Source organism: Bos indicus, chromosome 15 (assembly GCF_029378745.1).
Source record: "Bos indicus isolate NIAB-ARS_2022 breed Sahiwal x Tharparkar chromosome 15, NIAB-ARS_B.indTharparkar_mat_pri_1.0, whole genome shotgun sequence".
NCBI lineage: Eukaryota > Metazoa > Chordata > Mammalia > Artiodactyla > Bovidae > Bos > Bos indicus.
Window position 1 is genome coordinate 44,459,631 of NC_091774.1, and position 14,873 is coordinate 44,474,503.

Below are 14,873 nucleotides of genomic sequence, written 5' to 3' on the forward strand. Positions count from 1 at the left end.
TTTTTGAGGCTGGGGGACTAGGAAGTGATATAATGCAGGACTAAGTATAAAATCTCAGTTGCCTATTGTTTCCTTTTGATATGTATATAAATGTAATGGAGACAAAGCAAGATAAAAGCATTTTATCAATAACTGACATTTAATGAGACAGATGCCTTATATCCATTTTCTAATTGACATCCCTAGAAAGTAGATTTTGTTTTTATTATGCTACCATCAAAAGATCAACATAATTTTGAAGGAAATACCAAAAAGCATATTAAGAGCTGCAATAATTTTGTGATATGACAGAGACCATGTTTTTAGCTAATTTATAGAAACCGTCCAAGAAACAGATATGATTTGAGGCTGAATTATCTCTTAAAATTGGGCAAAGGAAAGAAAGGGTATACATTAATCTTATCATGCAGATAGGTTGCATATTATCTTTTGGAAAAGGAACTTTCTGAAAAAATATAGGAAAAAATATAAATATTTTTATATTTATAAATAAAATATATTTATAAAAATATAAAATAACTCTAACTTTTGCGGTAATGAAATTCTTACATGAAATCTGTATTTCCTCATCATCTAAGGCTGGAAGCTCTGCTGTGAAGTTACTTGAACGGGAAGTGGACATCCTAAAAAGTGTGAAACATGAACACATCATACATTTGGAACAAGTGTTTGAGACACCTAAGGTAAAGCTGGGCTTCCTTGGTGGCTCAGAGGGTAAAGAATCTGTCTGGAATGTGGGAGACCCGGGTTCAATCCCTGGGTTGGGAAGATCTCCTGGAGAAGCAAATGGCAACCCATTGCAATATTCTTACCTGGAGAATTCCATGAACAGAGGAGCCTGGCAGACTATAGTTAAAGGCAAAGCTTTATCAGGTGCTGCATTCTGAAAGTTGTTATTTTTACAAAATTAATATCGTCTCCTTGAGAAGTAGTCTCTTTGGGACACAGTGGCTCATGTCTTTGGCATGACTCTGTTACACCACTCTGCTAGTGGAGATTGATGAAAAGCATTCTGGAGGACGTTTTATTGTTGATTGTATAGTTAGGTGTCTGATGATTAGATTGACATCTTCAGTGATATTTCTGGTGGCATGTTGGGGAAAAAATGAAACAACTTCAGATATAACCCAGAGTGATCAGAGCTTCCTTAGAAGTGGCTTTCCTTTTTGCTATGGCCCTTGGCTCTGTATTAGAGTCCCTTGGAATAGTGTCATAATTCGGCAAGGTTAAGTTCATAGTAGAGTTGGTATGGTTGTTTGCCATTCTGCAAAAGTTGTTTATTGCCCATGAGCTTGGGTGTTTCTCTGCTAGGAGGTGGTATGATATAGCGGTTAGGTGTGTTAGGTCAGAGTGCCTGTACAATTTAATCCTGGATCTACCACTTTTTAGTTGTGAGACCATGGACAAATTACTCAACCTCTCTAATTGAGTTTCCTCATCTGTAAGATAGGTTTAACGATAGTTGTTTTTCAGTTAAGTCATGTCCAACTCTTTGAAACCCCATGGACTGCAGCATGCCAGGCTTGCCTCTCCTTCACTATTTCCTGGAGTTTGCTCAAAGTCACGTCCATTGAGTTGGTGGTGCCATTCAACTGTCTCATCCTGTGTTGCCCCCTTCTCCTCCTGCCTTCAGTCTTTCCCAGGATCAGGGCCTTTTTCAGTGAGTTGGCTCTTCACATAAGGTGGCCAAAGTAATGGAGCTTCAGCTTCAGCATCAGTCCTTCCAATGAATATTCAGGGTTAATAGTATCAACCACATTTAGTTGTGGAGGGATTAAGTGGGAAAATGAGTATAAAGCATATGTCTCATTGAATGTTAGCTATTGTTCTTTGTTTCCTTTGCCAGTTTCTAAGGCAGCAGTAGTCAATTTGGGTTATGCATTGTGCTTGATTCATTAGGAGTGCTTGATAACTATTAGAGATGACAGTTACCTTTACAGGAGGTCATAAATGGCAATGATGCCAAAAGCCTTCTCTGGTTTTTTAGTCTTAGAGTTGTGACTTATTTTATCCTCACATCTTCTTAGAATAGTTTTGCCCTTTATCACTGGTTTTAACTAGTTTGATTGTGTTGTGCCTTAGTGTAGCTGTGTTCATGTTTCTTGGCTTGGGGTTCATGGAGCTTCTTGGATCTGTGAGTTTATGGTTTTCATAAAATTTAGGAACATTTTGGCCATTATTTTTTTTTTGCCTTGAAGGGCTTTCAAGTACACATGAGATTGTTTGATATTTTCCAAAGCTTACTGATTCTCTATTCATTTTTTTTCAATCTTTGTTCTCTCCTTATTGAATTTAGTAGAGTTTCTATTGTGATATTGTCAGATTCTATAACCTTTTTTTCTGTAACATCATATATGCTGTTTATACTTTCTAGTGGAAATTTGATTTGGGTCATTTTTGTATCTTCCATGTTTCTACATAATGTGCTCACTATTTCCTCCTTCTTCTTTAAATATAGTTATAATAACTTTTACTGCCCTTTTCTATTAATTATATCATGTGTGCCATTTTTAGGTCCATTTTAAGTGATTGATTTCCCCCATTTCATTATGAGTTGTATTTTCCTGCTTCTTTTTATGCCTGTTCATTTTTGATTGGATGCTGGCTAATCTTTTATATTCTTACAGCTATTCTTGAGCTTTATTCAAGACAGAGTTATTTAGAAATAGTTTGATACTTTTGAAGCTTAATTTAAACTGTTTGGTGGCACCACAGAGCCTTTGGTCTGGGCTAATTTTTCCCTAAGTAATGAGGTAAGACCCTTCTAAGTACTCTGCCCAGTGTCCCATGAATTATGAGATTTTCCACACTGGCTAGTGGAAATAGGAACTCTTCCTGGCCTTGTGGAGGCTTCAGTCGTTGTTCCCTCTGATATTTTTGCATGGTACTTTCCCCAGCTTTGGGTAGATTCTTTTTTTTTTTAATTAACTTTTTATTGAAGGATACTTGCTTTACAGAGTTTTTGTTGCTTTTTGTCAAACCTCAGCATGAATCAGCCATGAAAGTGAAAGTGAAAGTGAAGTCACTCAGTTGTGTCTGACTCTTTGTGACCCTGTGGACTGTACCCCACCAGGCTCCTCCATCCATGGGATTCTCCAGGCAAGAATACTGGAGTGGGTTGCCATTTCCTTCTCCAGGGAAATATCCCCTCCCTTTGGAACCTCCCTCCCATCTCCCCATCCCACCCCTCTAGGTTGATACAGAGCCCCTGTTTGAATTTCCTGAGCCATACAGCAAATTCCCATTGGCTATCTATTTTACATATGCTGATGTAAGTTTCCATGATACTCTTTCCATGCATCTCATCCCTCTCCTCCCCGCTCCCCATGTCCATAAGTCTATTGGCTGTTTCTCCATTGCTGCCCTGTAAATAAATTCTTCAGTACCATTTTTCTAGATTCCGTATATGTGCATTAGAATATGATATTTACCTTTCTCTTTCTGACTCACTTCACTCTGTGTAATAGGTTCTAGGTTCATCCACCTTATCAAAACTGACTCAGATGTGTTCCTTTTTATGGTTGAGTAATATTCCATGTGTATATGTACCACAACTTCTTTATCCATTCATCTGTTGATGAACATCTAGGTTGTCTGCATGTCCTAGCTATTGTAAATAGTGCTGCAAAGAACAAGGGGATACATATGTCTTTTTCGGTTTTGGTTTCCTCAGGGTATATGCCCAGGAGTGGGATTGCTGGGTCATATGGTGGTTTTATTTCTAGTTTTTTAACGAATCTCCATACCGTTTTCCATAGTGGATGTATCAATTTACATTCCCACCAACAGTATAGGAGCATTCCCTTTTCTCCACACCCTCTCCAGCATTTATTGTTTGTAGACTTTTTGATGATGGCCATTCTGACCAGTGTGAGGTGATCTCTCATTGTAGTTTTGATTTGTATTTCTCTAATAATGAGTGATGTTGAGCATCTTTTCATGTGTTTGTTAGCCATTTGTGTGTCTTCTTTGGAGAAATGTCTATTTAGGTCTTTTTCCCACTTTTTGTTGTTTGTTTTTCTGGCATTGAGTTGTATGTTCTGCTTGTATATTTTGGAAATTAATCCTTTGTCACTTGTTTCGTTTGCTATTATTTTCTCCCATTCTGAGGGTTGTCTTTTTACCTTGCTTATAGTTTCCTTTGCTGTGCAAAAGCTTTTAAGTTTAATCAAGCCTGCTTATTTACTTTTGTTTTTATTTCTGTTACTCTAGGAGGTCGGTCGTAGAGGATCTTGCTTTGATTTATGTCATTGAGTGTTCTACCTATGTTTTCCTCTAAGAGTTTCATAGTTTCTGGTCTTATGTTTATGTCTTTAATCCATTTTGAGCTTATCTTTGTGTATGGTATTAGGAAGTGTTCTAATTTCATTCTTTTACATGTAGCTGTCCAGTTTTCCCAGCACCATTTATTGAAGAGGCTGTCTTTGCCCCATTGTATATTCTTGCCTCTTTTGTCAAAAATAAGGTACCCAGAGGTGCATGGGTTTATTTCTGGGCTTTCTATCTTGTTCCATTGGTCTATATTTCTGTTTTTGTGCCGGTACCATACTGTCTTGATGATTGTAGCTGAAGTCAGGAAGGTTGATTCCTCCAATTCCATTCTTTCTCAAGACTGCTTTCACTATTTGGGGTCTTTTGTGTTTCCATATGAATTATGAAATTTTTTGTTCTAGTTCTATGAAAAATACCATTGGTAATTTGATAGGGATCACATTGAATCTGTAGGTTGCATTTGATAGTATAGCCGTTTTCACAATATTGATTCTTCCTAGCCAGGAACATGGAATATCTCTCCATCTGTTTATGTCATCTTTTATTTCTTTCATCAGTGTCTTATAATCTTCTGTGTTCAGTTCTTTTGTCTCCGTAGGTAAGTTTATTCCTAGATGTTTAATTCTTTTTGTTGCAGTGGTACATGAGATTGATTCCTTAATTTCTCTTTCTGATTTTTCATTGTTAGTTTATAGAAATGCAAGTGATTTCTATGTATTGATTTTGTATCCTGTAAGTTTTGCTAAATTAACTGATTAGCTCCAGTAATTTTCTGATACTATCTTTAGGGTTTTCCATGTACAGTATCTTGTCATCTGCAAACAGTGAGAGCTTTACTTCTTCTTTTCTGGTTGGATTCCTTTTATTTCTTTTTCCTCTCTGGTTGCTGTAGCTAGGGCTTCCAGAACTATGTTGAATAACAGTGGCAAAAGTGGACACCCTGTCTTGTTCCTGCTCTTAGGGGGATGCTTTCAGCTTTTCACCACTGAGAATAATGTTTGCTGTAGGCTTATCATATATGGCCTTTACTATGTTGAGGTAGGTTCCTTCTATACCCATTTTTTGAAGAGTTTTAAACATAATGGGTGCTGAATTTTGTCCAAGGCTTTTTCTTCATCTATTGAGATTATCCTATGGTTTTTATCTTTTAATTTGTTAATATGGTGTATCATACTGATTGATTTGCGTATATTGAAGAACCCTTGTATCCCTGGAATAAACCCAACTTGATCATGGTGTATGAGCTTTTAGATGTGTTGCTGAATTCTGTTTGCTAAAATTTTGTTGAGGATTTTTGCACCTGTGTTCATCAGTGATATTGGCCAGTAGTTTTCTTTTTTTGTGTTGTCTTTGTCTGGTTTTGGTATCAGGGTAATGGTGGCCTCGTAGAATGAGTTTGGAAGTGTTCCTTCCTCTGCAACTTTTTCAAAGAGTTTTAGAAGGATAGGCGTTAGCTCCTCTCTAAATGTTTGATAGAATTCTCATGTGAAGCCATCTGGTTCTGGGCTTTTGTTTTTTGGGGGAGATTTTGATCACAGCTTCAGTTTCAGTGCTTGTAATTGGGTTGTTCATAATTTCTATTTCTTCCTGGTTCAGTCTTAGAGGGTTGAACTTTTCTAAGAATCTGTCCATTTCTTCCAGGTTATCCATTTTATTGCCATATAGTTGTTCATAATAGTCTCTTATAATCCTTTGTATTTCTGCATTGTCTGTTGTAACCTCTCCTTTTTCACTTCTAATTTTGTTGATTTGATTCTTCTTTTTTTCTTGATGAGTCTGGCTAAAGGTTTGTCAATTTTGTTTATCTTCACAAAGAACCAGCTTTTAGTTTCATTAATCTTTACCATTGTTTCTTTCATTTCTTTTTCATTTATTTCTGCTTGGATTTTTATGATTTCTTTCTTTCTACTAATTTAGGAGTTTTTTTTTTGTTTACTTTTTTCCACTTGTTTTAGATATAAAGTTAGGTTGTCTATTGATGTTTTTCTTGTTTCTTGAGGTAGGACTGTATTGCTATAACCTTCCCTCTTAGGACTGCTTTTGCTGCATCCCGTAGATTTTGAGTTGTTGTGTTTTCATTGTCATTTGTTTCTAGAAATTTTTTGATTTTCCTTTTGATTTCTTCAGTAATCTGTTGGTTATTTAGAAATATGTTGTTTAATCTCCATGTGTTTGTGTTTCTTACAGTTTTTTTCTTGTAGTTGATATCTAGTCTCATAGTGTTGTGGTTGGAGAAGATGCTTGATATGATTTCAATTTTCTTAAATTTACTGAGGCTTGATTTGTGACCCAGGATGCGGTCTATCCTGGAGAATGTTCCATGTGCACCTGAGAAGAACGTGTATTCTTCTGCATTTGGATGGAATGTCCTGAAGGTATCAATGAGATCCATCTCATCTAATGTATCATCTAAGACTTGTGTTTCCTGGGAAAACTGGTCAACCACTTGTAAAAGAATGAAACTATAACACTTTCTAACACCATACACAAAAATAAACTCAAAATGGATTAAAGATCTAAACATAAGACCAGAAACTATAAAACTCCTCTAGGAAAACATAGGCAAAACACTGTCCGACATAAATCACAGTAGGATCCTCTATGACCCACCTCCCAGAGTAATGGAAATAAAAGCAAAAATACATAAATGGGACCTAATTAAACTTAAAAGCTTTTGCATAATGAAGGAAACTATAAGCCTTCAGAATGGGAGAAAATAATAGCAAACGAAGCAACTGACAAAGAATTAATCTCAAAAATACACAAGCAACTCCTGTAGCTCAATTCCAGAAAAATAAATGACCCAATCAAAAGTTGGGCCAAAGAATTAAACAGACATTTCTCCAAAGAAGACATACAGATGGCTAACAAACACATGAAAAGATGCTCAACATCACTCATTATCAGAGAAATGCAAATCAACACCACAATGAAGTACCATCTCATGCCGGTCAGAATGGCTGCGATCCAAAAATCTACAAAGAATAAATGCTGGAGAGGGTGTGGAGAAAAGGGAACCCTCTTACACTGTTGGTGGGAATGCAAACTAGTACAGCCACTATGGAGAACAGTGTGGAGATTTCTTAAAAAGCTTGAAATAGAACTGCCAAATGACCCAGCAATCCCACTGCTGGGCATACACACTGAGGAAACCAGAATTGAAAGAGACACGTGTACCCCAATGTTCATCGCAGCACTGTTTATAATAGCCAGGACATGGAAGCAACCTAGATGTCTATCACAGACAAATGGATAAGAAAAGTGTGGTACATATACACAATGGAATATTGCTCAGCCATTAAAAAGAACACATTTGAATCAGTTCTAATGAGGTGGATGAAACTGGAAGTAAGAGTGAAGTAAGTCAGAAAGAAAAACACCAATACAGTATTCAGTTCAGTTCAGTTCAGTTGCTCAGTCGTGTCCGACTCTGCGACCCCATGAATTGGAGCACACCAGGCCTCCCTGTCCATCACCAACTCCCAGAGTTCACTCAGACTCATGTCCATCGAGTCAGTGATGCCATCCAGCCATCTCATCCTCTGTCGTCCCCTTCTCCTCCTGCCCCCCATCCCTCCCAGCATCAGAGTCTTTTCCAATGAGTCAACTCTTTGCATGAGGTGGCCAAAGGACTGGAGTTTCAGCTTTAGCATCATTCCTTCCAAAGAACACCCAGGACTGATCTTTATAATGGACTGGTTGGATCTCCTTGCAGTCCAAGGGACTCTCTAGAGTCCTCTCCAACACCACAGTTCAAAAGCATCAATTCTTCAGCACTCAGCTTTCTTCACAGTCCAACTCTCACATCCATATACGACTACTGGAAAAACCATAGCCTTGACTAGACGGACCTTTGTTGGCAAAGTAATGTCTCTGTTTTTTGAATATGCTATCTAGGTTGGTCATAACTTTCCTTCCAAGGAGTAAGCGTCTTTTAATTTCATGGCTGCAATCACTATCTGCAGTGATTTTGGAGCCCCCCAAAATAAAGTCTGACACTGTTTCCACTGTTTCCCCATCTATTTCCCATGAAGTGATGGGACCAGATGCCATACTAATGCATATATATGGAATTTAGAAAAATGGTTATCGATAACCCTATATGCAAGACAGCAAAAGAGACACAGATGTATAGAACAGTTTTTTTTGACTCTGTGGGAGAAGGCAAGGGTGGGATGATCTGAGAGAATAGCATTGAAATGTGTATATGATCATATGTGAAACAGATCGCCAGTCCAGGTTCGATGCACGAGACGGGGTGCTCAGGGCTGGTGCACTGGGATGACCTAAGGGATGGGATGGGGAGGGAGGTGGGAGGGGGGTTCAGGATGGGGAACACATGTAAACCCATGGCTGATTCATGTCAATGTATGGAAAAAAAAACTACAAAATTGTAATGTAATTAGCCTCCAATTAAAATTAAAAAAAAAAAAAAAGACTTGTGTTTCCTTATTAATTTTCTGTTTTGATGATCTGTCCATTGGTGTAAGTGGGGTGTTAAAGTCTCCTACTGTTATTGTGTTACTGTCAATTTCTCCTTTTATGTGTTTGTCTTATGTATTGAGGTGCTCCTATGTTGGATGCATAGATATTTACAATTGTTATGTCTTCCTCTTGGATTGATCCCTTGATCATTATGTAGTGTTCTTCCTTATCTCTTGTAATCTTCTTTATTTTAAGGTCTATTTTGTCTGATATGAGGATTGCTACTCCAGCTTTCTTTTGCTTCCTATTTGCATGAAATATATTTTTCCATCCTCACATTTTCAGTCCTTATGTGTCTTGAGGGCTAAAGTGGGTTTCTTGTAGACAGCATATATATGGTTCTTGTTTTTGTATTCATTCAGCCAGTCTGTGTCTTTTGGTTGGAGCATTTAATCTATTTACATTTAAAGTAATTATTGATATATATGTTCGTATTGCATTTTCTTAATTGTTTGGGGGTGATTTTGTAGATCTTTTTTCTTCTTTTGTATTTCTTGACTATATAAGTCCATTTAATGTTTTTTATAAAGCTGGTTTGGTGGTACTGAGTTCTCTTAACTTTTGCTTGTCTGAAAAGCTTTTTATTTCTCCATCAATTTTGAATGAGATCCTTGCGGGGTACAGTAACCTTGGATGTAGATTTTTCCCTTTCAGTATTTTAAATATATCCTGCCATTCCCTTCTGGCCTGCAGAGTTTCTGCTGAAAAGATCAGCTATTAAGCATATGGGGTTTCCTTTGTATGTTACTTTTTGCTTTTCCCTTGCTGCTTTTAATATTCCTTCTTTGTGTTTAGTCTTTGTTAATTTGATTAGTATGTGTCTTGGCATGTTTCTCCTTGGGTTTATCCTGTATGGGACTCTTTGTGCTTCTTGGACTTGATTGGCTATTTCCTTTTCCATGTTGGGGAGATTTTCAATTATAATCTCTTCAATAATTTTCTCATACCCTTTATTTTTCTCTGCTTCTTCTGCTGCTGCAAAGTCACTTCAGTCGTATCCGACTCTGTGCGACCCTATAGACAGCAGCCCACCAGGCTCCCCTGTCCCTGGGATTCTCCAGGCAGGAACACTGGAGTGGGTTGCCATTTCCTTCTCCATGCATGAAAGTGAAAAGTGAAAGCAAAGTCGCTCCGTCGTGTCCGACTCTTAGCGACCCCATGGACTGCAGCCCACCAGGCTCCTCCGTCCATGGGATTTTCCAGGCAAGAGTACTAGAGTGGGGTGCCATTGCCTTCTCTGTTCTTCTTCTGGGACCCCTATAATTTGAATATTGCTGTATTTGATATTGTCCCAAAGGTCTCTGAGACTATCCTCAGTTCTTTTCATTCTTGTCATTTTATTCTGCTCCTCAGAAGTTATTTCCACCATTTTATCTTCCAGCTCACTGATTCGTTCTTCTGCTTCAGATTCTGCTATTGATTCCTTCTCAGTTCAGTTCAGTTGTTCAGTTGTGTCTGACTCTTTCTGACCCTATGAATCTCAGCATGCCAGACCTCCCTGTCCATCACCAACTCCTGGAGTTCACTCAAACTCATGTCCATTGAGTCAGTGATGCCATCCAGCCATCTCATCCTCTGTCGTCCCCTTCTCCTCCTGCCCCCAGTCCCTCCCAACATCAGGGTCTTTTCCAATGAGTCAATTATTTGCATGAGGTGGCCAAAGTATTGGAGTTTCAGCTTCAGCATCAGTCCTTCCAATAAACATCCAGGACTGATCTCCTTTAGGATGGACTGGTTGGATCTCCTTGCAGTCCAAGGGACTCTCAAGAGTCTTCTCCAACACCACAGGTCAAAAGCATCAATTCTTTGGTGCTCAGCTTTCTTCACAGTCCAACTCTCACATCCATACATGACCACCAGAAAAACCATAACCTTGACTAGACAGACCTTTGTTGGCAAAGTAATATCTCTGCTTTTCAATATGCTATCGAGGTTGGTCATAACTTTCCTTCCAAGGAGTAAGCGTCTTTTCATTTCATGGCTGCAATCACCATCTGCAGTGATTTTGGAGCCCAAAAAAATAAAGTCTGACACTGTTTCCACTGTTTCCCCATCTATTTCCCATGAAGTGATAGGACCAGATACCATGATCTTAGTTTTCTGAATGTTGAGCTTTAAGCCAACTTTTTCACTCTCCACTTTCACTTTCATCAAGAGACTTTTTAGTTCCTCTTCACTTTCTGCCATAAGGGTGGTGTCATCTGCATATCTGAGGTTATTGGTATTTCTCCCAGCAATCTTGATTCCAGCTTGTGCTTCTTCCAGCCCAGTGTTTCTCATGATGTACTCTGCATATAAGTTAAATAAGCAGGGTGACAATATACAGCCTTCACATGCTCCTTTTCCTATTTGGAACCAGTCTGTTGTTCCATGTCCAGTTCTAACTGTTGCTTCCTGACCTGCATATAGGTTTCTCAAGAGGCAGGTCAGGTGGTCTGGTATTCCCATCTCTTTCAGCATTTTCCACAGTTTATTGTGATCCACACAGTCAAAGGCTTTGGCATAGTCAATAAAGCAGAAATAGATGTTTTTCTGGAACTCTCTTGCTTTTTAGATGATCCAGCAGATGTTGGCAATTTGATCTCTGGTTCCTTTGTCTTTCCTAACGCCAGCTTGAACATCTGGAAGTTCACAGTTCACATATTGCTGAAGCCTGGCTTGGAGAATTTTGAGCATTACTTTACTAGCATGTGAGATGAGTGCAATTGTGCGATAGTTTGAGCATTCTTTGGCATTGTCTTTCTTTGGGATTGGAATGAAAACTGACCTTTTCCAGTTCTATGGCCACTGCTGAGTTTTCCAAATTTGCTGGCATATTGAGTGTAGCACTTTCACAGCATCATCTTCCAGGATTTGAAATAGCTCAACTGGAATTCCATCATCTCCATTAGCTTTGTTCATAGTGATGCTTTCTAAGGCCCACTTGACTTCACATTCCAGGATGTCTGGCTCTAGGTGAGTGATCATACTATCGTGATTATCTTGGTCATGAAGATCTTTTTTTATACAGTTCTTCTGTGTATTCTTGCCACCTCTTCTTAATATCTTCTGCTTCTGTTAGGTCCATACCATTTCTGTCCTTTATCGAGCCCATCTTTGCATGAAATGTTCCCTTGGCATCTCTAATTTTCTTAAAGAGATCTAGTCTTTCCCATTCTATTGTTTTCCTCTATTTCTTTGCATTGATCACTGAGGAGGGCTTTCTTATCTCTCCTTGCTATTCTTTGGAACTCTGTATTCAGATGTTTATATCTTTCCTTTTCTCCTTTGCTTTTCGCTTCTCTTATTTTCACTGTTATTTGTAAGGCCTCCTCAGACAGCCAGATTGCTTTTTTGCATTTTTTTCCTTGGGGATGGGTTTGATCCCTGTCTCCTGTACAATGTCACGAACCTCTGTCCATAGTTCTTCAGGCACTCTGTCTATCAGATCTTATCCCTTAAATCTATTTCTCACTTCCACTGTATAATCATAAGGGATTTGATTTAGGTCATACCTGAATGGTCTAGTGGTTTTCCCTACTTTCTTCAATTTAAGTCTGGATTTGGCCATAAGGAGTTATGATCTGAGCCACAGTCAGCTCCCAGTCTTATTTTTGCTGACTGTATAGAGCTTCTCCATCTTTGGCTGCAAAGAATATAATCAATCTGATTTCAGTGTTGACCACTGGGTGATGTCCATGTGTAGACTCTTCTCTTATGTTGTTGGAAGAGAGTGTTTGCTATGACCAGTGTGTTCTCTTAGCAAAACTCTACTAGCCTTTGCCCTGCTTCATTCTGTGCTCCAAGGCCAAGTTTTCCTGTTAGTCCCATAGAGTATTGTTAATTTCAGTAATTGGTTGTTTGTCTCTGTATGTTTATTCTTTAATTCTTCTAGGTCTTTGTTAATTAATTCTTGCATTGTCTCCATTTTATTTTCAACGTTTTTGATCATATTTACTATCATTATTCTGAATTCTTTTTCAGGTAGGTTGCTTCTTTCCTCTTCATTTATTTGGACTTCTGTGTTTCTAGTTTGTTCCTTCATTTGGGTAGTATTTCTCTGTGTGTGTGTGTTAGTCACTCAGTCGTGTCTGACTCTTTGCAACCCCATGAACTGTAGCCCGCAAGGCAGGATCTTCCTGACCCAGGAATCGAACCTTGTTCTCCTGCATTGCAGGCAGATTCTTTACCGTTTGAGCTACAGGGAAGTCCTTAGTATTTCCTTTTCATCATTATTATTATTTTTTAACTTTTGTGTTTGAGTTCTCTTTTTCCCAGGCTTCAAGATTGAATTCTTTCTTCCTTTTGGTTTCTGCCCTTTTAAGGGGCTTCTCTTGTAGTTCAGTCGGTAAAGAATCTCCCTGCAGTGCAGGAAATCCAGGTTCGATCCCTGGGTTGGGAAGATCCCCTGGAGAAGGAAATGACAACCCACTCCACTATCCTTGCCTGGAAAATCTCATGGACAGAGGAGCCTGGTGGGCTGTAGTCCATGGGGTCGCAAAGAGTCGGGCATGACTGAGCGACTAACACGAACACTTAAGGTTGGTCCAGTGGTTTGTGTAAGCTTCCTATAGGATCAGATTTGTGCTAAGTTTTTGCTTGTTTGTTTTTCCTCTAATGGGCAAGGCTGAGTGAGGTGGTAATCCTGTCTGCTGATTTATGGGTTTGTATTTTTGTTTTGTTTGTTGTTTACATGAGGTATCCTGCACAGGGTGCTACTGGTGGTTCGGTGATGCTGGGTCTTGTATTCCAGTGGTTTCCTTTGTGTGAGTTCTCACTATTTGATACCCGCTAGTAGGGTTAGTTCTCTGGTAGTCTAGGGTCTTGGAGTCAGTGCTCCCACTGCAGAGGCTCAGGTCTTGATCTCTGGTCAGGAGCGAAGGTTTCACAAGTGGTTTGTTATGGCATCAAGTGAGATTGAAACAAATATCCAAAAAATGAGAAACCAAAGATGAGCCTCAGACAAATGGCAGTTACAAATTCAGGCAAATAATAATTAAAATAATGAAATATACACATATACATATATACCCATGAACAAAGTGAAAACAGTCCACAAAAATAAAATACAATAGATTGACCCGGTGAACAAAAGAAACCAAAAATTATATTTACCAGTTAAGAACAAAACTAACTAAAGCACAAACTGGAAAACAAAACTAAAGCAAGGTGCCAAGTGGGGAATAAAGCAATGAAAACAAAACTAATAAATATATTGAGAGGAAAGGAAAGAAAGAAAAGAAAGAAAGAATAGATATACAAAGTTAAATAGAGGTAGATGAAGAAGATTTATATACATTAAAGATTAACTGCAAGGGGAAAAGAACAGTAGGAAAGGCAAACAAAGGAATAAATGTAGAAAAAATATAATGGGTTTAAAAAAATTAAAAGTTAAAATTATAAAAAAGAGAGGAAAAAAAAAAAAAAAAACAGAAGAAAAAAAAAAAGGAAAACCCCACAGAACTGCAAAAGCCCGACAGAGATGCAGAGGTTTATAACAACAATAAAAAGTGTGACTGAATATACACAAATACATATACACCCATAAGCAAAATCAAAACAGTCCAACAAAAGTAAAGTATAATAGATTGACCTGGCGAACAAAGGGAACCAAAAATTATGTCTACCTGAACAAAACTAACTAAAGTACAAAGTGGAAAACAAAACTAAAGCAAGGTGCCAACTGGGAAATAAAGTAATGAAAATAAAACTAACAAATATGTTGAGAGGAAAGGAAAGAACGAAAAGAAAGAATAGATATGCAAAGTTAAATACAGGTAGATATAGAAGATTTATATATATTAAAGATTAACTGCAGGGGGAAAAGAACAGGAAAAGCAAACAAAGGAATAAATGTAGAAAAAATAATAATAGGTTTTTTAAAATTTTTTATCTATTTTTTTAATAATAGGTTTAAAAAATTAAAAGAAGAGAAAAGAAAAGAAAAAAAAAGAAGAAAACTCCCCAGAACTGCAAAAGCCCAACGTAGAGGCAGAGGTTTATAACAAGAAAAAATGTGACTGAGAAAAAAAAAAAAGAATAAAAAGAAAAAGCGCAAAAGCTTAATTAGATTTCATAGTGCCAATAAAATCGACAACTACAACAGAGGAGGGGGGGAAAAAGGAAAAAAACCCCAG

General features: G+C 38.0%; 1 protein-coding gene across 7 annotated transcripts in view; it reads left to right on the forward strand.

The window, feature by feature from the left end:
- STK33 (serine/threonine kinase 33) overlaps positions 1-14,873 on the forward strand; it is a 208,289-nt gene that overhangs the window by 115,269 nt on the left and 78,147 nt on the right. For 6 of the 7 annotated variants that reach the window (XM_019975807.2, XM_019975806.2, XM_070803714.1 and 3 more), the window contains one exon: positions 579-683. The exons of the other annotated variant lie outside the window; for it this stretch is intronic. In XM_019975807.2, coding sequence (XP_019831366.2) covers positions 579-683 — 105 coding nt within the window. The remainder of the gene's footprint in view (positions 1-578; positions 684-14,873) is intronic. 7 annotated transcript variants of the gene reach the window in all.